At 54.3% G+C, this 24,996-nt stretch overlaps 1 protein-coding gene across 2 annotated transcripts; it reads right to left on the bottom strand.

Annotated features, from left to right (window-relative positions):
- Nucleotides 1-343: 343 nt before the first annotated feature.
- On the bottom strand, nucleotides 344-24,996 carry ADPGK (ADP dependent glucokinase). Of its 2 annotated transcripts, none has more exons than XM_058665435.1 (7): nucleotides 24,723-24,996; nucleotides 16,797-17,022; nucleotides 13,421-13,483; nucleotides 5,913-6,033; nucleotides 3,670-3,866; nucleotides 3,176-3,274; nucleotides 344-1,104 (listed from the first exon to the last, which is right to left on the bottom strand). In XM_058665435.1, the coding sequence occupies exons 1-7, from the start codon at nucleotides 24,944-24,946 to the stop codon at nucleotides 550-552; spliced, it is 1,485 nt and encodes a 494-aa protein (XP_058521418.1). In that variant the 5' UTR covers nucleotides 24,947-24,996; the 3' UTR covers nucleotides 344-549. The 2 variants fall into 2 exon arrangements, with proteins under 2 accessions (XP_058521418.1, XP_058521419.1); XM_058665436.1 differs by having other exon boundaries at nucleotides 344-1,101.

Genomic DNA, 24,996 nt, shown 5'->3' with positions numbered 1-24,996 from the left:
AACGAACACAAACCTATCTTGTGTTGCAGAAGCCAAGCCACCAGGCCTGCAGTCGCCCCTTCGCTAGGCTGCCCAGGGCCGCCCGGCCTGCAGCCCACTGTAAGGCACAGGAGGCCTGACCCATCCTGACCTGCCTCTCTGACCCCATCCCCACAAGGCGGGAAGGGACGAGGACTCGAGCAGCACGCGAGGGCGCAACCGACAACGCATGCAAGTCTCAGCTGGCAAGGAGGCGCCACGTTCCCAGGGAAAAGCTGGCTGGCAAGGCTCTAGGAGGCCGTGGAAACTGGGGATATGGGACTGGGGAGGGGTCTCCCCTGTAATGCACAACATAAAGACCCAGCCCCGTTAGGAGCTAACTGAATTTGGATGCAAAACTGAAATGTGTGGACTCGCCCACGGGCTGGAATGTGTGTGGCACAGTCTCATCTGCTGCTCTTTGGCTGTTGCCCATGTCAGGTCTGGAGGTTGTCCTGACACCCTTGGTCCATCTTCCAAAGCACTTCCTTGCTGGGATCCTCTCTGCTCAGCACGCCCTGCAGGAGCCTCCTAGGAGCGGGGAAGCACCTCTGAATAGACAAGGCCTTCGGCTGAAATGGCGTCTCCCAGGCCCACGGTGCGAACAGGGTCTTTGCAGATCAGGACGGGGGTGAAGTGAAACGATATCCCCTCCCTGTGCCACGTCACGACTGGCTCCTTTGGGCTGAACACAATCCTGGAGCCTGCTTCCAAACGGGAAGTCACAAACTCCTGGGGTGCCTTCAGAGACACTTGTTGGGCGTCGATGGTTTTTGTGGCGCAGGCCTGAGTCCCGGCCACACGTGCGCCCGCGGCCACGGCCGCCAGCTGGTTGGCCCAGTGCCCATCCACCGTTGCCAGGATGTGGTAGACCAGCGTGTGGAAGTGGATGCGGGTGAGGTCTGAGGGTCTGCTCTCGCTCTTCCCGTGCTCTTTCAAGATCCAGAAGAGGATATCACTGACCACGCCCACGTCGGGAACGCCGTTCCATGAGGAGAGGGAGGAGTGGGGCCCAGAGGCTGACTGGCTGAGAAATAACAGCTCCTGCTCGTTCAGCCCGAGGGAGGTCACCGCAGGGAAGACCTGCTAACGGAGAAGCAACAGGTCTCTCTCTGGCAGGAAGGAGGCAGCTTGCTCCTGCACACAGGGCTTCCGGCCCCTGCAGGCCTGGACCCGGCAGCTCCGCTAACCTCCTCCGCCTTCAAGACCAGCCGGACAGACACCGTGTGCAGCACAGCCCCAGCAGCGCTAACACTGCGGTCTGCAGGCTCCCCCAGGTCATGCTCACCGTGTCATAGGGAAGTGTCCTGAGGACTAGAAGCCTACAGAAGGGTGGAACTTCCTGCTGAAGGAAATGACATCTCTGGAGTGGATAAAATGCTCAGAACCAGGGCGGATAAAATGGCATGTCATGTTATTCCTCTGCCTGCAATGCTGGCATTCCATATGGGCGCCAGCTCCCTGATTAAGCCTGGGGAAGCAGCGGAGATTGGCCCAAGTGCTTGGGTCCCTGCAGCCAAGTGGGAGGCCTGAAAGAAGCTCCTGGGTCCCAGCTTCAAACTAGCTCCTTTTCTTGCACATGCCGGGATCCCATATGGGCCCCGCCTCCCATCCAGCTCCCTGCTTGTGGCCTGGGAAAGCAGTCGAGGACGGCCCAAAGCCTTGGGACCCTGCACCCGCGTGGGAGACCTGGAAAAAACTCTTGGCTCCTGGCTTCAGATTGGCTCAGCTCTGGCCGAGGGCTCCCCTGGCGCCCACAGGAGGGACAGCTGCATTCAACACGCCCCGGGATCCCATATGAGCGCTGGTTCTAATCCCGGCAGCTCCACTTCCCATCCAGTTCCCTGCTTGTGGCCTGGGAAAGCAGTCGAGGATGGCCCAAAGCCCTGGGACCCTGCACCCTCGTGGGAGACCTGGAGGAGGTTCCTGGTTCCCAGCTTTGGGGAGTGATTCATCAGATGGAAGATCTTCCTTTCTGTCTCTCCTCCTCTCTGTATATCTGACTTTGTAATAAAAATAAATCTTAAAAAAAATTTTTGTTTTGAAAAATATAACTAAAAACTATTCTGAAAAACGTCAAGAGTAAACAACTGTAAACAGCGGAAGGAGGTTGTGTGGCGAAGCAGCTCACAGCCAGGGTAGGTGCACCCCTGGGGTGCTGGTTGGAGGGCGAGGGGCAGCAGTATGGGAACCTCTGTACTTGCTGCTCCGTGTCTAAGCCTGAGACTTCCCTGAGAAGGAAATGCCCACCCAAGCCCTTTGCCCTGGAACACCATTCTCCATGCAGTGCCGGTGACAATGACATGAGGAAACGGGCAGCCACACACTCAGCCAGGGGGTGGTCAGGGGCACACCTTTCATGGGCACACAGCGTAGCCTTGGCAAACCAGCGCCTGAGAACTGGAAACACACATGCAGGCAAAAAGGAAGCGATACAATTATTCTGCACCACTGTATGCAACAGTAAGGCAAACCACAGAAGTGTCGAGGGAGACAGCCCACCCCCACTGCCACCCTGGGCTGGGAGAAGCTCTCCAAGGGGAAGTCTGTGAGAGCAAAGCCGACCATTCTAGGTAAAAAGGGGCTGAAACAGGAGGGCTGTCCTTCCACATGGACACACCTCTAAGCCTGCAGGGACAGAGAGAACAGATTGAGCAGGACCAGGAGGCAGACACCATGTGCACTGTGCAGTGTTTCTGCAAAGTCCTCAGGGTTGAGGGGAGGTGAGGCAGGAGCCCACATGACTGGCCTGAGCCCAGAAGCTTGTGGGCGACACAGGCAGGCTGCCAGCCAGGGTCTCGAGGTGGCCACCGGCTTGGCCCTGTCATCATGCTGCTGCTGTCTGGACCAGGGGCAGAGGGACAGAAGCCCTCACAGTTACCTTCCTTGGAGCTCCTTGAGTTGAACTGGAAGCTCCTGAGCTTGACTTCCTGCGGAACCATTCCCTGAGGGAGGCCAGGCCCCGCTCCAGCCATCACTGCCACACTTCCGCCTGCCTAGGAGGTGTGTATCGAACACTCCTGGGTCCTTCCTTGCAGCCTTGGGGCCTTGGGTCTGAGTGACTCCACGGCTATCTCCTGAGCTGCCAGAGCCCACAGCTCTGTCCTGCTGACGGGACAGCGTGTCCACAAGGGCCAGAGGAGGGCCATGGGCTTACCTGCTGCAAGATACTGCTCATGAGCTCCCTATTGGTCATGCTGGCCAGCTCCAAGTGAACTGGAACCCCCATGGGGATGTCAGAAATGGAGGTGACAACCTACACGGAGAAAAAGCAGCACTGCCATCAGAGACAGGCAAGGAAGAAAAGCTGCTCCTCCCAGCTGCCCTGTGTGTGTCCTCCAGCTGTGAGCACCATGAACCCCGGTACTTCTGGGCGTGAGGGGTGTTCTCTGGCAGAGTGTGTTACTGAAGAACTGCCTCGGTACCCCGGCACGGCAGCTGAGCAGGTGGGCGCACACAGCACACAGACCAACCCCGCAGCCACATTCAGTGGAGCACAGCAGGCAGAAGCTGCCTTGTTCTCCCACTGCCGCCCAGGCCTGAGAGCGAGCGGTGCCTTTTGCAGGCCTGCTTCCCAGCTGGCGCCCCAAGGGGTGAGAAGCCACAGGCAGACACTGGCCGGCGCTGCGAGACACCGGGCGGCACTGTTACCTCCAAGAGCCTCTTGGTTTGCAGCTCCTTGCTCTGTCCCTCCATCATGTGCAGGCCCGAGAGGACCACCAGGTCGGGCTGGAACTCCTCCAGGCTGGACACAAACACCTCCAGCATGTTCATGGCCCCGTTGGACAGGTCGTGAGAGAAGATGAAGCGATTGGCGTGGGGAGCTTCTGACTGGCCCCACTGCTCCCCTGGAAGAGCCAGTAAACACAGTGGGAAAGGGGGAAGAGACTCTAGGCCTCCTGGCTGGGGGGCACTGACAGGCACCTCTCTGGAGCCTGAGCTCCAAGCAGGCTGGCTTTCAGACAGGCCCCTCGGTCACAGGGGTCTAAGCTCAGCACTGCACTGTGGAAGGAGGTGGAGCACAAACAGCCCCAACCTGAGACAGCCTGTGCCAAGGTGAGGAGCTCCCCGAGCTACAGGAGAGTTGCCCACAGGGCTGTCCATTGTCAGCACAAGGTGTCACTGCACCTGCCCTGCCACAGGAGTGTCAGCCCCCAGGAGCCAGGCTCACGCACCTCCTGCTGCTGCCCACAGGACACAATCCAAGGCTAAAGATGCCTGGTGGCTTCAGTCGCGCCTGTGCTAGCCGCTCAGAGGAAGGGCTTCAAGTTCAAGTGCTACCTTCCATTGACACATGAAGCCTTTGCTACCTCTGCTATCCAATCAGATTCGCCTGCTTGCTTCCCACTCCAGCACTAGCTCTAGAAATTCCAATGCTTTTCCAAGTTTACACCTCCCGCAGGAGCTGGGAGCTGAGGCTAGGGCCCTGCTGTCGAGCACACCACTCCTGCTGCCTCGCCTTGCCCCAGCTATGGCCACGGCAGGAGTAAGCAAGGGCAAGAGGTTCTGAGGACAGACCGATGACCTACATGCACACAACACCAAACGCTACAAGGACAAACTCCACGTCCAACATTTCCTAAATTCCCCAGATACTGTAACGGGCTAAATATTGATGCATAATATTGATGCTCTTCACAGAGTGAGACAAGGACCTGGCTCTCCCATAGCGGCACCACTGGGAAGCACAGCGAGGGGCTCTCCGTGAGGAGACACACACTGCCTTCAAAGCAGGGCTGCTTCCAGCAAGTGACAAGAGACAGAAATCAACGAGGACAAGGAGGGAGGCAGAGGAGCAGCGTGGGTGGGCCCAGAGCCGCCAGCCAGTTCTCCTCACGCTGCAGCAGTGTGGCCCGCAGCCGGAGTGGCAGCAGCAGAACCACACAGTGACCCCCTGAGCAGGAGAGTCTCTGGGGAATTCTGTAGGAGAGAAACAGAGAAAAAACCTGACCAACTCTCCTGTAATTTTCCTAAGTCAGAGGGAAGCTGGGGACGAGTGTGTGTTCCAGGAGCTGGCTTGAGAGCTGCTGCCGACCTATCTTGGGGCTGAGGACAATGGAGCTGCCCATCGGGCCCAGGGAAGAAAACTCAGTGCGGGGTTTGGGAACCATCTTCCTTGGAGAGCAGCTGTGACATCTTGGTAATCAGAACACAACTGGCTAGCACCCACAGGAGCCTGGCTAAAGATAACGGTGTCACCTGGTGGTCGCCAGGGACCATGACAGGAAGCAGGAACTTTGCAGCGGAGGAGGGGTGCATCAGAGGCAGGTCCCCTCCCCCACCACGAGGGCATGCTGCCCTTCACTAAGATGCTCAGGAGGGCAGAAGGCTGAGGAAGGAAAGCGAGGGCATCTCGGGACTTGGCCGGGAGAGTGTTAATGTGCCAGTCTGGAGGCTTGGGTCTTCAACGGGATTAACACTGTGTTGAGAGGCTTGCCTCGTGAGCACATGGTAAGACCCAGCTGCAGGAGGCAGGGAGTGGGGAGGGTCAGGCCTGGGCTCACACAAGGGGAGACAACACACATCATGAAACACAAAACACCTACCGCTCGCATGCCCAGGGCAAAAGGAAATGCTATGGTCTGCCTGGAACTCAGAGCAGCTTGGGGGGAGAACCTGCCTGGGGTTGGGCAGGGACACCCGCCCACTCCCTTCTCAGTAACAAGGGAGATCATTTTTATTGAGCATGCCCAGTCCTATCTGGGCTCCGAGCACCTTGACGGAGGCCCAAGGACTGGCCTGTGAGTCGTGGCTCTGCACTGAGACTATGGGCAATCTCAGCTCCATGGAACCAGGCGGGAAGTGGTGTGGCACGCACAAGATGAACAGGTGTGCCCAATCGAACAACACTGCCTTCCCTGGCCAGGCGCACTGGTACTTACGCATTCCCTTACCTGCCTGATACTCCAGAATGAGGTGGAACTCATCCAATTCCTGCAATGACTCTGGAGGGACAAACACACTGTCATCAAGTAGTTCGTGCAGCTTGGGACCAACTGGACCACAAAGGAGGACCTGGAGACAAGCAACACACAGGCCGTCAGGGCGCCCTCTCCTCCCCAGGGGCCCGCACAGTGGCCAGGCCAGCAAGAGACACGCAGGCCACTTTCACCATCTTGGCAAAACAGTGGAGTTTATGTCAAATTCTGAAAGCTCATGCTAGCAGACACAAAGCACCACAGACAAGGGCATGGAGCATTGAAGGAAAAACCAACTCCAGTCACCCAGCTACAGGGAAGATAACAGTAACACCATCTCAACACTCAGTGACTTCAGCCCCATTTGGTTTCTGAGAACTGCCTGGCACAGAGGGGTCCTTAAGGGATGAAAAGATTTACTTGTTCCTGACCACTGGGAGCCCTCCCTTCACTGCAGCCATTTGCTTCCGTAATCAGCCTGACACACTCCCTTTTCCAGCATCCACTACTATCAGTTGATAGTGACCAAATGGTGTCACCAGCTGTGACCAACCCTGGAGGCCTGTGTTGGCACAGTGGTCTATCACCACCTTGCTGGGAGTTGCCGTCCCTACAACGGCTCTCAGCTGTAACATCTCTGCATCCGGTGTGCTCTCGGATGGACCTCACAATGGAACAGGGTTTATGGGGGAAAGTCCCAGATGACACTCAACATGCCCCACACCAAAGCTTGGAAAAGAAAGAGGTTCTCTCGTGTGTCCAACTAGAAAACCTCAGCTCCTTGGTAAAAACACACCTTCAATTTTCCTCAAGCCTTACCCCGACCACTCTCTGTCCTTTTTCAAATTCTCTAGATGTTCACCTCAAAGATTTACTAAAGGCCAGAGTTAGCCTGTTACCTGTTAACAACAAAATAGACAAAATACATGAAACAATGGTTTTCAAAGTACTTGAGCAGGGGTAGGTATTTAATAATACAGCTAAAACACTGTTTCCCAGCATATGAAAAAAACAGGTTTAGGGGCAGAATCTGTGAGGAATATGTGGGCTTACCTCTGTGGAACTGCAATTTCCGTTGATTTGCTCAAGAGTTAGGGATGGTGATGAGCTGAGCTAGGCATGACCATGGAACCCTCAGACACTCATGGGTACTGGGGTTGGGAACAGCCTGGCTGGTCCAGGCTATAGTACCCCAAGATGTACCCAGGAATAGGGTGTGGGGACTCTATGAGCTGGTGGTAACACCCACCAGCTCATACAAAAGCTGGGATGAAAGGGGCAGACTGCGCTGGGCAAGAGCCTAGCACCCAGAGCATATGTGAGATCTCAGGTCCAGGGGTGGGTCTGCTGGGGAGAACTTGAAAAATGCCCTGGTGGACGAAGCTTCTGCTGGTAAGCATGTGATTCAGGTCTGGGTGTTGGTCAGGCTGGGCAAGGTAGCTCCCTCCATTGGCAAGTGTGTGGGTTGGTTCTGGAGGAAGTTGGACTGGGCAAGACAGCACCAAACACTACCCCACTGGCATGTGCAGGAGCCAAGAGGAAGTCAGGGTCAAGCTGGGGTAGGCTATCATGCCTACTGGTCTGCATGAGCCAGGGATAGGATAAGACTGTGCAGGGTTAGGTTGCAGCACCCAAAAGCGAGAGTTGGGACTGGGAGCGGGTTGGGCAGGCCAGACTGCAGCATCCAATGGCAAAGGCCAAGAAGTGGATGGGTTATACTGAGCTGGGTCAGAGCAACCACCGGGATGTGCAAGAGCTGGGGCTGGAACAGGCTTGGTGAGGAGCTTAAGGTGATGCCTTCTCTGGCTGCGTTGTGGTTCTCACTGGTGAGTGCCAGAGCTGGAATGGGGTGGCAATATGGGACGGACATGACTGCAATGTCCCTTGGCATGGGTGTGGACTGGGTCTGGGGTATGCCAGAGTGGGCTAGACTCCAGCACCTGCTGGTCTCGTAAAAGCCAGGGTGGGTATAGCATAGGCTGGTTGGTCTCTGTACCCACTGAACCATGTGAGAGCTAGGTCTGGGCATGGATCACATGTTGCTGGGCTGTAGCACCCAACAGTAAGAAGTGGAATGGGTGTGGGCCAGTGGGGCAAGGCCTCTGTTCTTTCCAGGACAAGATGTAGACTAAGTCAATCTGGGCCAATGAGATCTGCCACTAGGGAGAAGAGCTTGGGGAACTCCTCTGTCAGCACACAGTCTGCTGCACATACCTGCATGCACAGGAATCAGGACTGGGGGCAGTTACCGGGAGTCACTTTGACTGGGCTGCAGTTCCCACTGGTGTATGTGAGGGCTTAGTGTGTGGTAGGTAGGGTTCGGCTGGGTCGCAGCACCCACTGGCTTGTGTAGGAGACAGGACTGGAGACAGAACAGACTTAGCAACTGCAATCTCCAGTGTGTGTAGGCTGATGTGGGTGATGGACTGAGCCATGATCCCAGACCTGTACTGGCAAGCACACGCAAGAGTCAGGTATGTTATCACCTCAGACGAGGTTTCTTTCAAGATCCCTCAAGTGAACCACTGGACTCAGAACTCCAACCATGGGGAAAACTGCAGGATCTGTGGTCTGGTGTGGAGTGCATGTGTCAGAACTGGGCCTCCTCAGTGGCTTGGATACCCAGAGCAGTGGATGGATACCCAGGTGCATGTGGAGGATATAAAAGTCCACTGGGTCTTGTAGAGCATATTTAGTACCATAGTAGAGGATGGAGGGCCGAACAAACTGGACAACTGTCCCAGCCAAGCGTTGGCAGCAAATATCTGGGTGAATGGAGATTCTAAGGTGGACTATGTCAGCCAACGGATCTTGGGAAGATTTCCTCGTCCTTGGATCAGCGAACATCAACAGCATTTCAGAACTATCAAAACTACTTGAGCATCAAAACCACCCTCAGAGCACGCTCCCCACTGGGGACCCTGGGATGACATTAGGTGGCCACCCCCCATCCCCGGGTATGGAGGTGGCTGAGGCTGGTGTGACTTCCCCTCTTCTCTCCTCCTTCCCCCAGATACAGGAAGAAGAAAAATTTGGAAACAATGGTCTCATCCACTTTCCCCTACTCCTTGACCCTTTCTACCCTAACCAGTGGTCCACACAGGCATGCCTTCTTCTCAACTACGTCAACATCATCAAAAATAAAACTAAATTCACTCACACACACACACACACACCCCCCACATGGTTCCCGGGACTAGTGCAGTATAGCAAACCGATCTTCCATATGAAGTGCTCACATCTCCAATGGGTGCTGGTTTAAGTCCTGGCTGCTCCACTTCTGATCTAATTCCCTGCTGATTGCCTGAGAAAGCAGCAGACCATGGCCTAGGCCTTAGGCCCTGCACTCATATGGGAGACCCAGAAGAAACTCCTAGCTTTGGGTAGGCCTAGCTATAGCCATAGAGGCCATTTGGGGATGAACCAGTAGATGGAAGACTTCTCTCTGTTTCTCTCTCTCTGCTTCTCTTTCAAGTAAAAATAAATCAGTCTTAAAAAACAAACAAAAACCACAGCGCTGGTACAGTGGTGTACCAGGTTAATTCTTGGAGTGCCAGCATCCCATACAGCTGCCAGTTCGTGTCCCAGCTGTGCTTTACTCCTCGTGGCCTGGGAAGTCAGTGGGAGATGGTTCAGGTCCTTGGACCCCTGCACCCATGGGAGACCTGGAAAAAGTTCCTGGTTCCTGGCTTTGGATTGGCTCAGTTCTGCTGTGGCCATTTGGGGAGTGAACCAGCAGACAGAAGATCTCTGTCTCTCTTGTAAAATCTGCCTTACAAATAAAAATGAATCTTTAAACAAAACACTGGTTCCCAAACATGGGAGCGCCGGTGTGGTACCTGATGCCAGCTTCTGGCTCTGCTTCCTGCCCACTGAGATCCTAGGGAGCAGACTGGCCTTGAGTGATCAGGTCCTGTTCCCCACTAGGGAATTCCTGGCTTTGGTCTGCCCACAACTCTGGTCGCTGCAGGCATTTAGGAAGTGAATTAGTGGGTGGGCACTCTCTCGGCCCCTGCCTCTCAAAGCAGACAAACAAAATAAAACTACTGAGATAATCAAGCAAAAAAAAGTACTGTGGTCCCCAAGAAAAAGAGCCACACTGGGGACCCTGCAGGGGCTCAGGGTCGGGGCCTGGCAGCGCTGTGCCAAGGGTGGCGCATTAGGCAGAAGGAGTGTGCTTTTGGGGCTGCTGTGGGACCAGACGCTGGCCTGCACACGCCAGAAGTGCTCCCTCTGGATAAGCACACACAATTACTTTTTAACATGTAATTAAACGTGAAGATTTATAATATAGCACAAGTAAAGCCGATCCCAAAGGGGAGAAGCGGAAGTGCACTGCTGGATAAGCTGCAGACCTGCACTACAAAACCCCAAGTGACCACTCCAGCAGCAAAGAACGACAGCCAGTAAGTCAGAGGAGCTAAAACGAAGCAGAGAACAGCCCAAAGCCGGCAGAAGGCGAGGAAGGGGCAGGGAGGTGAGCACACACAAACAGCAGAGCTGTCAGACGCACACCCAGCCTCACGCAGCAGCAGCAACCATGGTTTGTTTTGTTTTGGTTTGGTTTTTTTTCAGGGGGTGAGGGTGGCAGGGTCAAGTCTAAAAAGTGGGAAACACATTCAGACATAGAAAGGGCAAAGTGGGAGAGAGGGGGCGCTCCTCCCTGAGCCTGGGAAGGGGATGGTTATATGATACCAAACTCCAGGCCCCAGAGAGGGGCAGTCCACTCTGGGGAGGGGTCATTTGATTGACAAGCAGACCGTATTACACAGGAAGGGGGAGGCAGCTTCTGATTCGTGAGTCTAAGTTTGCTGTCTTCCTGTCCCAGTTCTTTCCCTCCTTAGATTTCCACCCCTGCCTTAGGGTAGCTGAGGGATGCAGTCTATTCTGTTTTCTGTAGCCTCTTCTTCCTGACGAGGAGTGTAGGCCTTGCCTGTCTTGGGTTCAGAAATCTCTCCTTATCTAATGGATTCACCAACAAATGACCAGTATCAGTATCTGGAGGGATAATGCCACAACAGATTCTTCAGATCTTAAGGGGTTAAGAGAATATTATGGTTAGTTTTATGTCAATAAATGAACAAAAGAAAATGGATGGAGTCCTTAAAAATGTCAATTACCAAAGCTTGCCTGTGAAACAGAAAATGTAAACTCTAGATCTAGAAGGTCTACAAATACACGAGTATATAAATGAACACATCAGAACCAGTCAGGTTTATCACAGGGATGCCAGGTCAATGTAAAAAGCAGGCTGTGCAACCCTCTTGGCAGACGCAGGAGCAGCGGTCAACATGATGCAATACTAACTCCCAATTCCTGGCCAAACTGCTGGAGGGCACTCTTAAAGGCACTGCTCCCCGCGAGTCCAGCTTCTCCCCCACCAAGTCCGCCCTGGCTCTGCTCTCCAGGGCCTACTCCCAAGATGCCACACAGCACAGAGAGGCTACTTAGGGCCAACCTCTAACACCACCGTTCCCATGTCTGAACACAGACAGCTTTAACTGCATATTTGCCTTCCCACCTGTGGTAATAGGAGTTCATTAACGGGGTACCCCAAAGATTGAGTGAGTTTTTTGCACAAGCCCAGCACTTAGACTAGACTTGGTTTACAGTTAGAACTGAGTGTTCACTGATGTTGTTTCTGGAAAACACCTTGTTTGTGGGGCTCAAGGGCAAGTAGGTCATTAAGTCACAAGATGGTGGCTCAGGAAGAGCGTTAGGTGGGGATCGATGTCACTAGGTTATAGCGACCAAGGGAATAGCCCTGGGTATGAACCAGGGCAGGGATCAAGTTGCCATGTCTGTGCTGGAGAACACTGTGTGCCCCTGGCCTATGGGAGGTGGCTTCCACAGTCATGCTGATGACGACTGGTTCCTAGTTCTCCTCTCCTGGAATTCCTGGCCTGAGGCTGTTCACTGTTCTATTTAAGAGTGTGCGTTTCCCAACGGATGGAATCCCTGCCACGTCTGTTTGTCTCTCACGCACCAGGAGGCTGCATGGCGGGCAGTTGGCTCACCCCTTCCAACAATGGGGTACTAGAGGATGGAATCTGGGGGGAGGGAGCCCTGCACCTCTTCTCTTTTCTCCTGTGCTCCCACTTTTTAGCATAAATAAAGTTGCTTAATGCATAGCTGCAAGGGCACCGATCCCACTGTATGGGCCCCTTTGTGCCTGTGTGTGCAGTATCTACACTGGGCACGCAGGTCTTGATACAGCGCCTGCTGCCCCCAAAGCTCAAAAGTGTGTGTATTTAAATATCTACTTAAAGTATTTAAAGTATGCCATCTGATGCATTCACACAGGACAAGTCCACCAAGCCAGGGAACCAAGCTTCCCTCTCTTCACTGAGAAGTGCAGCCCCTACCAGGCCTGCAGTGCAGAGCTGTCCCTCTGGAGTCTGTTACCCGGCACCCAGGTCCTAGGGTCTGGCAGCTCTAAGAGCAGCCCGAGCCCATGTCAACCTGAGCCTGACATCCCTGGCACGGGAATCCTCCACCTTGTGCCAGTCCTTGTCTGGGCCTCCCTGGAACTCTTCCCTAAGGCCCTAAGGCTGTGTGGATTGAGTAACACACACCCTTTTCTCTGCTCAGCCTGCCAATCAGACTGGTTGCAGCCTGTCCAGAGACCAGGAACACTGCTGGTCCTCCCCACGGCCAGCACCAGGACAGCTGCCTCTCAGGGACCCAGGAAAACTCCTGGAATTCTGACAGGATGGACTGTCTCCGCTGCATAGGAGCTGGCCAAATGCCCACAGGCCAGCCCTGGAGTCCCCACCTGTCCCCTAGAGAGTTAGCTACTCCCTGTAAGCTAATGACTGCCAGAAAACAGGTACTTGCACTCCAGAATTCCCCAAGAGCTTCAATTTCTACTGAAGAGTGAATATTCATGCAATAACACGCCCTAACACAACCACTGTGCGACTCCCACTCCTCGTCCCACACAGCCGGCCTGGTCAGGCCAGGGATGCCACAGCAGGGCTACCTGCTACCTGAAGGCAGGCAGAGCCAGCTCTCACCCTCTCATCTTCTGCCCCCTCCACAACAATTTCACACTTAAAGACACTCTCCCACTGACTTCAATCTAGTGGCTCTCATTCTCCAAGACTCTGGGTCTGGATCCAACAACACTGCCAACTTGGTTTCCCCTCATCACTCACAGAACCCGTCTCCGGTTTTGACTCCAGTGCTAGCTCCAGGGTCACCAGCTGTAAATCTCCGTAGGCTTCTCCCCTGCTCAGGTAGCGAGTGAGCTGGGGCTGGCAGCACTGGCAGCAGCATCCACAGCTGTACCCTGCTGCTGCAAGGGTCATCCCCCCACAGGCCAGCAGTGTACTTCCTACTGCTCACACCCAATACTGCACAGCTTCCAGGCAGCAGACCAGAGCCTCACACAGACTGAGTCAGGAAACAAACTCTTTCTTGCTCCTGAAAGTACTGGGACAGCAGCAAGACGCACAGGTTTGAATCCTGGGAATCTGACCTACCTGTAAATCTGTGTTGGCTGCGAATTTCTGTCCGATGAGCGCCGCGTTCCCTCCGACGTAGTGCTGTAAGTCAGGGCACAGTCAGCATTCAGCACATCTGTTATTCTTGTTTAATTTTCAATCTAAATATTTATAGTTCCTTTCCACTGCAAAATGCGTTGAAGTGACTTTACAAGGGACATGGAGATAAGGCAGGGAGAGTGAGTGCTCAGGAGTGGACAGGCTAACTGGTCCCTCGCTGGGGATGGACCTGGACTCTGGGTGTGGCTGGAGGGCTCCTTAGCACAGCACACTGCAACCCCAGAGGCGCTCTCTCTCCCACTCCTCCCAAGGACATTCAACAGATGTTAAAATGAACTCAAGTCTCACTCCTGGGTGAGGAACCCATACTTTCCTTTCCCCCTCCACCTCCATCTCCGGCTCTTCCCTTCCTCACTCTACCGGTACACCTTCCTCCAGCCAGTTTCCTGCCTTAGGATCTCCTTCTCACAGCAGGGAAATCCCAGATGGTGTTTTCAGAGTTGGCTCCTGGGTAGCTGGCTGTTTCCCTTCCCCTAACAGTAACTTAGTCCCCACAGTCACATTCCCAGACGGGACTAGAGACCTGTTTCCCAAGTCTGAAACCTCAGCATGTCCCTCCCACAGTCCTCATCTACATGGCCTCTGCTAACTGGGTGCAAGGCTAGCCCTGTCCCACTCAACAAATAAATGCAGGGCTGGTGCCAAGGCATAGCAGGTAGGGCCACTGCCTGTGGCACTGGCATCCTGTACAGGCACTGGTTCAAGTCCCAGCTGCTTCACTTCTGATGTGCTGGGAGAAACAGCAGCAGATGGCCCAAGTGCTTGGGCCCCTGCACCCACGGAAGAAGCTCCTGCCTCCTGGCTTCAGTCCGGCACAGCCCTGGCCATGGCAGCCACTGAGGACTGAACCAGTGGATGGAAGCTCTCTGTCTTTCCTTCCCTCTCTAACTCTGCCTTCTAAAAGAATAAATCATAGCGAGAAAAAAAAGTAAATGCTCTAAAAATGCTGTCTGTCAAATTTAGAGAAAGAAAAATCCATTGGCAAATGGGTCTCCCTGGAGATTTTCAAAAGGAATGGCCCTGGGCCCGGCACCGTGGCCTAACGGCTAAAATCTTTGCCTTGAACGCGCCAGGATCCCATATGGGCGCCGGTTCTAATCCCCGCAGCTCCACTTCCCATCCAGCTCCCTGCTTGTGGCCTGGGAAAGCAGTCGAGGACAGCCCAAAGCTTTGGGACCCTGCACCCGTGTGGGAGACCCGGAAGGAAGTTCCTGGCTCCTGGCTCCGGATCGGCACAGCACCGGCCGTTGCGCTCACTTGGGGAGTGAATCATCGGACGGAAGATCTTCCTCTCTGTCTCTCCTCCTCTATATATCTTCGTAATAAAAATAAATAAATCTTTAAAAAAAAAAAAAGGAATGGCCCTAACACTGGACAGTATTTTCCCTTCAGCCCAGCTCTCTCAGCTAACACAAGGTGATATTACAAGTGGCCACAGGTGCATCCATTGGCCTTGGGAAGTGGGTCACAGAAGGAGGCTACTGCTCTGGTTTTGAAGCTGAGATGCCTACTCAGTAGTCCTGCCCAGGCTCCCACCAGCCGGGCACTGCACCATGCAGGGGCACTGATCAAGCCACCCCTGGACCCTGGCTGCCCCTTGCTCTTCCTCCAGGCTGTGTGACTGTGATCCACTTTTGAATTAAAAAAGACAGTGCTTTACACAACTAAGGTTTTTTGTTTTTTTAAAGGTTCATTTTATATTTTTATTGGAAAGGCAGATCAGATTCATGGAGAGCAGAGAAAAAGATCTTCCATCGCTGATTCTATCGTCATTGGCACAATGGTCAGAGCTGAGCTGAAGGCAGCCAAAGCCAGGAGCCAGGAGCTCTTCTTGGTCTCCTAAGCAGGTGCAGGGTCCCAAAGCTTTGGGCCGTCCTCAACTGCTTTCCCAGGCCATAGGCAGGGAGCTGGCTGGGAAGTGGGACAGCCGGGACACAAACTGGCACCCATATGGGATCCTAGTGCATGCAAGGTGAGGATTTATCCACTAGGCTATCATGCCAGGCCCCAAAACCTGGCCTTTTAACACACTGGCTTTAACTACTGTCTTATTTCACCAACAACTAAGAGAATTCACTCCATGGAATTTCTAGATGCTGGTTACTAATTGCTGAGAGTATTCCTGCCCTCTATTTTAAGGAACCAAAGGGCACCAAACTCAAACAGCAAACACGGTAGGTTTCACAGGGTTGGGAAACCTTGGACCCCCAGGAAGAAAATTTCAGTTTCAGTGGAATCTTTCTCACTGTGAAACCAAAGGCAGGACAGCAACAGGGCAGAAGGCATGCCGCCGTTTGGGTGGGGTGACGGCCGGTGGCAGTTCAGACCCACCCAGATCCTCCTCGGGGAGCTGCCCCCCATAGCTGTCCACAGGACCAGAAAGGAAACCAGCAGCTTGCTGTCTGCTTTTAGCAGCCAGCTGGCTGAGGGCTGTGCCCACTCCTGCCATTCCAGTGGGCACCTCCAAGGGATGAAAACTGGGAACACCATCCGAGTAAAGTGGCCACAAAGGTCTGTCTGAAAGGTATCAGTTAAAGACAGCGAAGCGTGTCCTTGGTCAGCGGGATGCCTGACCAAGTGACCAACACTCGGCTCCACAGGCCTGATGGGCTGAGCTGGGGAGGGCCGCGTGTATGACGACCTGGTGACCAGGATGTCTCGGCTCCCTTCCATCTCAGGATGGCCTAGCTCGGGCACCTGAGGCTCTCAGGCCAGCTGCATCAGCCGGAACACTTGCTGGGATCTACAGACTCAGAACTCCAGGTCAGTGGCCCCTCCACAGATCACCTGTGGCTGCTCAGCTCTTGCAACTACCAAAGTCACCTGCATCTTTCAGCATACTGTGGCTCTGTCCCCTCCTCTTCCCCACCCAGCATACACAGGCAATGCCTGTGCAGGTCTGGCACAGCTGGGGAGCAAGAGGGTACATTCAGGGAGTTCTAGCTAGACAGGCTGCCGGCACCTCATCACCGCGCAGCTCACAGCTCTCACAGTGAGGAAGCCTGCTCCACATGAGCAAGGGCCCGCCTGCCCCCTCCCGTGCCAGGGGAAGGCCCGGCCATACTCAGAATGTTGGTGGTCACAGCCACAAGCATGCCCTCCCCATCAGTGAGGAATTTCAGTAAACCGGCTCCATTAAAGCTGCTTAGAAACAGCAGAGTTAGCAAAAGACTGGTTATTGCGCTGTACAAAGAGGAAAAGACCCTGTAGAACTGGATTCCCAGTGGCTACCATTTTGAGGCTTGGTACACCGCTTCCCCCAACTCTGGATGTGCCCCGGGGGAGGCTAACAGACCTGAGCGTCAGGGAGCTCCGAGGCAACCTGGGCGATGTCCCGAAAGGCCTCCTGGTTGCTGAAGAAGCGCTCGGCAGCTGCTCCCTTCCCCATGAAGTGAGCGAAGGCTTCCTCCAGATCATTCCTTGAATGCAAGACAGCGTGATCTCTGCCATGCCCAGGACTCAGACCAAGGGCCTGCAGCAGCTTCACCCCCGAGAGCACCACGTCGACGCATGCGTTGACCCTGGAAGGGAGGAGAACGAGACCTGCGACAGCGGTAGGGGCCCTGGGTGCGTCCACGTCTGATGGCTGGAAGACACCACAGAGAACCGAATGCAACTGGACAGCCAGTGGCACACACACGAGGAGACTCCTGGGCGGCTGGGCGAAGACTCCATTCGACAGTCACCCAAGGTTCACGCTAGCCGCAGGGTCAGGAGACAGGGGCTTCGCATTCCGAGTGAAACTGTGCTGACAAGAGGCAGATTTCTTTCTGAGAAAATGCCGGCAGAGTCCAACTGCCTGGATTCACACTGGCTGGCTGACTTGCTAGAGTCACTTTGTGTTCTCTGCCTCAGCTACCTCATCTGTAAAATGGCAACAACAGGCATGTAACTAACTCATCAAGAAAGAAGGATTCCACCTGCCAGTTCACTCCCCAAATGGCCCCCAACTGCTAGACCTGGGCTGGGAGCCAGGTGTTTCCGCTGAGGCTCCACATGGGTGCAGGGAGTCAAGGTCTTGGGCCATCTTCTACTGCTTTCCCAGGGGCACTGGCAGGGAGCTGGATGGGAAGTGGGGCAGCTGCGAGATGAGCCAGGGCCCATATGAGATGGTGGTGCCCACACTGCACTTGGTGCTTTCTTAGCGGTCAGGGAGATACAAGCAAAAATCACATTGAAGTACCACCTAACTCCAGTGGGACTGGCCTACATTCAGAACTCAGCTAACAAAGCTGCTGGTGTGGACGTGAGGAGAAAGGTAGCCTCCTTCACTGCTGGTGGGAGTGTAGGCTAGTATAACCATGATGTAAGTTAGTATGAAGAGTGCTAAGAGAATTGAAAACAGACCTGCCGTAAGACCCAGCCACCCCACTTCTGGGAATATATCGAAATGAAATCAGATCGGCTTATGACAAAGGGATCTGTAATCCTGTATTTGCAGCAGCACAATCTACAATAGTGAAGACATGGAAACAATCCAGATGTGTGTCCAAAGAAGAGTGGTTAAAGAAACTGTGGTACATCTACTCCATGGAATACTACTCAGCCGTTAAACAACTGAAATTCCACCATTTACAACCAGGTGGTCCCAGCTAGAGATCATTATGCTCAGTGAAATAAGTCAATCCCAAAAGGATAAACAGCAAATGTTCTAAGGCAACATTTACGCAAATATAATAACAATAGTTTTTTCAATACTGTTTTTGCTGCATCTCAGGGGATTTTTTTTTTATTTTTCACTTCTTTAAAAGTTTATTTTCTCTTACTAAATTCTTCACTGACTCATAGGTCACACAGTAGCATCGTTTTCTCCAAGAAAGTTCTTTATGTTTTGTTTTGTTTTTTTTTTTCATTCAGCAGTGTTATTTCACTTCATGTTGCTGATTTTATTTTATGGCATTTCACTTAAGGGGCTGGCTTGTAACTGTGTAATAGGGACTATCATATCCAGATGTGAAGATACAATGCAATATGCATTTCTATTTCCAGATCAAAAATAGACTCAATAAAGCTGTTAAATATATTTTGGCAATAGGATGCTGGATTCTCAGCTACTGTCCATACCTGTAATGTCAGGGTACACTTAAAAAACAGAATGATGGACTTATGACTGCTTATAAAGGACTATGCTATTGGGCCCGGCGGCGTGGTCTAGCGGCTAAAGTCCTCGCCTTGAAAGCCCCGGGATCCCATATGGGCGCCGGTTCTAATCCCCGCAGCTCCACTTCCCATCCAGCTCCCTGCTTGTGGCCTGGGAAAGCAGTTGAGGACGGCCCAATGCTTTGGGACACTGCACCCGCGTGGGAGACCCGGAAGAGGTTCCAGGTTCCCGGCATCGGATCGGCGCGCATCGGCCCGTTGCAGCTCACTTGGGGAGTGAATCAACGGACGGAAGATCTTCCTCTCTGTCTCTCCTCCTCTGTGTATATCTGGCTGTAATAAAATGAATAAATCTTTAAAAAAAAAAAAAAAAAAAAGGACTATGCTATTGTAATAATACAGGGAAAATGGGGGGGAGGGATTTGGGGAAAGGGTTAGGGAAATCCTAGAGCGCCTATGGAATTATATCACAAAATTAAAAAAAAAAAAAGAGATTTAGGGCCCAGCATGGTGGCCTAGCAGCTAAAGTTCTCACCTTGAACGTGCCAGGATCCCATATGGGCACCAGCTCTAATCCCGACAGCCCTGCTTCCCAACCAGCTCCATGCTTGTGGCCTGGGAAAGCAGTCGAGGATGGCTCAAAGCCTTGGTGGGAGACCTGGAAGAGCTCCTGGCTCCTGATCAGCACCACTCCAGCCGCAGTGGTCACCTGAATCATCGGACAGAAGATCTTCCTCTGTTTCTCCTTCTCTCTATATATATCTGACTTAACAATAAAAATATATAAATGTTACAAAACAGATTTATTTTTATTGGAAAGTCAGATTTATAGAGAGGGGAGAGAAAGATTCGCCATCGCTGCGTCTCCTGCCAAGTGGCCACAACAGCCAGAGCTAAGCAGATCCAAAGCCAGGAGCCAGGGGCTTCTTCTGGGTGGGTCTGCCATGCAGGTGCAGGGTTCCAAGGCTTTGGGCCATAAGCAGGGAGCTAGGCGGGAAGTGGAGCAGCTGGGACATAAACAACACCCATATGGGTTCCCAGAGCATTGCAGGGTGATGATTTAGACAGTGAGCCATTGTGCCTGGCCTAGCACCTGCTGGTTTACAAGAACTAGGGCTGGTGATGCCTGGACCACATAACTCACCTAACAGGAACCAACCCGACACATGTGGAGGTTGGGTCGGCTAGGTCACAACAGAGGCTGGCATGCACAAAAACGTGCTAGGGGGCGGGCCCGGATGGGGTTACTGGGGGTCACCCTGGCTACACTGTGGCACCCGCTGATATGCCTGAGGACTGGGTCTGTGCCAGGCTGGCTAGGCTGGCCCACAGCACTGGTTGGGTTACGTGAGATCTGGGGCTAGGGTAGAACTGACCAGGCAGCTGCATGCACCAATGCATATGTTGGCTGGTGCAGGTGATGGACCAAACTTGACGCTGGCTAAAGCACTGGCTAAAGCACACAAAAGTCTGAGGATCACCCCAGGTAAGGTTTATTGGGGTACCCTCAACCACTGGACCCTAGACCACTGGACTGAGACCCTGGCCATAGGGAAAAATCACAGGATGTGTGGTCCAATCTTGGAAAGCATGTAACATGACTGGGCCTCCTCAATGGCTGATGTCTGTAGAGTGGAGTGCATGGCCAGAGGCACACGGGAGACAGGATGGCCATCTAGGCCCGCAGGGGACGTCAAGATGGAGCAGAGCAGGTTGGACAGCTCTCTTGGCCAAGCATGTTCCTGGGTCTGTGGGTGCACTAAGACGGACTTTGTCAACCAACAGACCTTGGAAAGATCTTCTTTCTCTTTTCTTTTCTTTTCTTAGATTTATTTATTTTTATCGCAAACTCAGATATACAGAGAGGAGGAGAGACAGAGAGGAAGATCTTCCGTCCGATGATTCACTCCCCAAGTAACCACAACAGCTGGTGTGCCAATCCTAAGCCAGGAGCCAGGAACCTCTTCCAGGTCTCCCACACGGGTGCAGGGCCCCAAGGCTTTGGGCCTTCCCCGACTGCTTTCCCAGGCTATAAGCAGGGAGCTGGATGGGAAGTGGAGCTGCCGGGATTAGAACCGGCGCCCATATGGGATCCTCGCACATTCAACGCGAGGATTTTAGCCACTAGGCCACGGCGCTGGGCCCGGAAAGATTTTTCTTAACCCTGGAGCAATGAATCGATGGCATCTCAGAACTATCAAAACCACTCCAGTAACTCCCTTAGAACATTCTTCCCCACAGCTGGTCTCCTCATCAAAGAATCACCCCCACCCCCAGAGCTTCGTGCAGACTCACAGGAAGGAGTGGTCCCGCCCCTTTCCTCCCTGCAGACATAGGAGAAAAAACTAACTGAAACGTTTGTCCACCCACCTCGGCCCTCCCCACCCTAGTCAGGCCCACATGGGCATGCATCCTTCTCAGCTATGTGAACAATATTAAAAATAACATTAAACAATTTTAAAGTCATTGCACACAGTCACCACTCACCCACACACACGCGTGTTCCTTCAGACTTGGCTCCCACTTTCAAACTCTCATTATTTATACAAACATCCCAATGTTATAAAAAAAAAATCACAACCCTGCAATAGTTTAGCATTTTGTATGTGGGACACTCCTCCTGTAGGTACCTCCACATGTGTAACACTGTAACCAGAGCAAGGATCCCTCCTTGTCTAACATGTGGGCAAGATCATCACTCACTGTGTTTTTTAATCAGGAGGAAACAGGGGGAGGGACAGTCAGATGTGGGAGACAGCAGGATGTGCAGGTGGCAGGCAGGAGGGATGCCATACTCCTCTGAGACCTATGGGGCGAATACGGACAAATCATCTGGAGAAGAGGGGAGGCAACAGGTTCTTGAAGCTGGAACAAGAGGCGAGAGGGGTGGGCACTGGGCCCCAGGCTGGAGGACCAGACCTGGACAGCCTGCTTCTTGCCCCTGCCACTGCTTTGTCCTCTGCAACACGCCTGGGAGGTGCTTCTCAGCTTCCAGCTGTCTCTCAGAGGGCACAGGGGCCAATGGTAGTCCCTGCGACAGACAGACCTGCAGAGACATCAATGTGCTGACCCAGGGGAGGCTCTGGACAGCAGGGCACTAGTGACTGAAGCACCCACGCTAGGCAGCCGTCCTCAGACCTCCACAGCCTGCACGACACCTTAGAGATCAGCTCTGTCAGCTGAGAAAAGCAGGACTAAGGCTTAACATCCCACACAACAAAGACAGAGGAGCCTCAATTCACACCCAGACCTGATGCTGGTGGCCATAGCACCACAGGGGAGCGCCCGGGGGTGGACACAGCGGGAGCACTGAGTGTACTGGGAAAAGAAAGGGTGTCAGATCTGAGGACAGCACCGGCTGTCACTCAACGAGCAGTGGGTGAGTAACGGGAGAACCCCATGTCCTAACAGGTGTGGGGATGGGGCTCAGCCGGCCACGTGGTTTCAAATCCCTCCTTCCATTCACCAGCCTCACCAATTCTCCCTGCTCTCCTCCCAGGCGTCGATTGTCAGCAGCTGGTGAGATCAGCTCCTAATCCTTTGAAATACAGCCTGGCTTCCTCCACAGCTTGCTTTTCTAGATGTTCTTGGCATGAAGAGGAACCCAGGCTTCAGCTGTACCACCTGCACCACTCCATGAGGACTGGATGGCAACACTGTATCTGTCCCCCCAAGGCTACTTTAAGTGAACTACCCCAAAGCTACCCCCTGCATCTAACCCACCTCACCCTGTACCACCACTGTCAAACAAACAACAGCCTCTCCACCAGCGTCCGGCTCTCAAAACATTCCTCCCTGAGACACATCACACTAAGCTTGGAGTGAGTGTGTGAGACAAAGAGGAAGAATGAATGAATAGGGTGTGAAAAGGGGAAGGCAATGAGAGCCGGTATGCAAACTCCTAATTATGACACCCCAAAAGAGATTCTTCCATCCATGTGTATCTTCATTTACAGGCTAAACATCTTTTTGCATAAATGTTAAATCTACCCATCCCCCCAAATGTGAAGCAAAACAGGTTGGAGCCACGGCTCAGAACCTGCCCTTCACCTTCTCCCCACTTGTCCTCAGCACAGAACTTGGCCTGGCTCACCCATTCAGAACACTTCTGGCTTTCCTGAACATGACATGGACAGAAAGGCGCTTCCAGTCTGGCCCCATCCCTGTGTGCACCTCACCTTTCTCTGCTCCAGGTTCCTCACTCTGTTCCCAAACAGTCCACTTGTCACTTCCTGGATCTGGCCCTTGCTGTGGTGGGCCTGTCCCTTCTGTCTGGCGGTCTCGCGTTGCTTCCCACCCTCACTGACTTTTAACCTCCCCTCCTTGTTCTGGGGGATCCAAGGCTGCCTCTGACTGTAACCAACCTGCTGGCGCCTGCAGCTCTGCCATTTACTGCCAGCAGCTGGCAGGGACAGTTCACTTGCACCACCCCACCCCCCAGTCAGTCCACTTCCCTTCCTCTGAAATCCAGCTTGGCTTCCTCCGCCACTTGCTCTTTTCTAAACGCCTCTTCAAGTGGCAACCATATGGCACGCTGAGGGTGTGCCCATGCAAGCCACAGCCACAGCGCCACGTCCCACCCTGCATCTTCTTTTTCCAAAGTGGCAGATAACTTCTCCCCAGCTACTCCCCTTAAACCAGTGTCTCTGGGAGAATGGACCCCATGTGCTCCTAGCAGGGACTGTGCCTGATCCTATGCTCAGCCATCGTTGTGTTGTCAGAAAAACAAAGAGCAGACGGTCGGCCTGCTCCACCCAGGTACCGTCCACTGCCCTACAACCCCAGCAGAGGGTCGGCCTGCTCCACCCGGGCACTGTCCACTGCCCTACAACCCCAGCAGAGGGTCGGCCTGCTCCACCCAGGTACTGTCCACTGCCCTACAACCCCAGCAGAGGGTCGGCCTGCTCCACCCAGGTACTGTCCACTGCCCTACAACCCCAGCAGAGGGTCGGCCTGCTCCACCCAGGTACTGTCCACTGCCCTGCGAGGATCACAGGCCAGACTGCCTGGCTGGGCCCCAGCAAATCTCACATTCCAACATGTCCATCAAATGGTTGTTGTTCCACTCAAGAGTGATTGGGATGAAGCAAAAGTAAATAGGGCTCCAGCCCTCTGATCACCACCCTAGGGGGACATTAGGGGTTTTCCTTCGAGACAGCAGGTTCTCCCATTATTACCAAGCTTTCTCATGCTTGTCACAGACAGTCTCACACAAACCCACTGGGGTGAAATCTCTCACCCCCAAAATGTCTGTAATGTGTACATGGTGCTAATGCAGGGCTAGGGACAGAGCCCCAAGCCAGCAGAAACAGGGCAACTGGGAGGCAGCCACGGACATTCTGTTCCTGGACATGCTAACTTCCCACAGCCTCCAAAGCTGGCCACCAGCACAGCGAACACATCTGTTCCCTAGGGGAGAGGCAGGGACCCCCAAACCACGCAGCTGAGGAGGATATGCTGAACGCACGACGTGGGGGGCCTGTTCCTTCTGCCTGGAAGAAGGGGCTGACACCGCAGAAAGCAACAAGACAAACAGCAGTGTACATGGCATCGCCCCAGGTGGGCAAATGGGAAGCTGGACGTCAGCCACCCTTTGTCCCAGCACCCGCAAAGGAGGTTACTGAGACAACGGGCGAGAGGGACGTCCTGGGAGCCTCACATGGGCAAGGTCAAGTCCCAGGAGAGTGGTAGGGGTCACAGCAGGCAGAGTCTCCTCTCCCAGTCCTAACCAGCACAAGGCCGGGGCGACCGGGTGCGCACCCACGGGGAGAAGGGAGGGGTCAGCAGTGCACGGAGTCCCGCGCCGTGCCCTGGGCAGGGCTGGAGTGACCGAGGGGCCAGCAGCCAACGGAGCCCCGCGCCGTGTCCAAGGCAGGGTGACCGGGGTCAGCCCACGGAGCCCCGCGTCGTGTCCAGGGCATGGTGACCGGGTCAGCCCACGGAGCCCCGCGCCGTGACCAGGGCTGGAGTGACCGAGGGGCCAGCAGCCCACGGAGCCCCGCGTCGTGTCCAGGGCACGGTGACCGGGTCAGCCCACGGAGCCCCGCGCCCCACGCCGCCTCGCGGGGACGCCGGGAAGGCCTTCTCCGCGCCCGCTGCCCCGAGCGGCCCGGGCACTCACCCCACGGCCACGCGGCGCCAGCGCCGGGCCGGCTGCACGATGAGCGCGTCCCAGGCGGCTGCCAGCCGGCTCTCGGGGGAGGCGGGCGCCGGCGCCGGACCCAGCCGCAGCGAGCTCCAGAGCGAGCGCAGCGCCGACGCCGGCAGCTCAGGCTCCAGCAGGAACACGCAGCCCACCACCAGCGCCAGGAAGCCCGCGTAAGCCGAGCCGCGCCACAGCGCCATGGGGGCCGCCACGTTCCGGCCTCACGCCTCTTCCGGACTCCACACGGCCA

The sequence above is a fragment of the Ochotona princeps genome, chromosome 6 (assembly GCF_030435755.1).
Source record: "Ochotona princeps isolate mOchPri1 chromosome 6, mOchPri1.hap1, whole genome shotgun sequence".
Lineage (NCBI taxonomy): Eukaryota > Metazoa > Chordata > Mammalia > Lagomorpha > Ochotonidae > Ochotona > Ochotona princeps.
The sequence above is the reverse complement of the archived record's forward strand: the minus strand, read 5'-3'. Positions and strand labels throughout refer to the sequence as shown.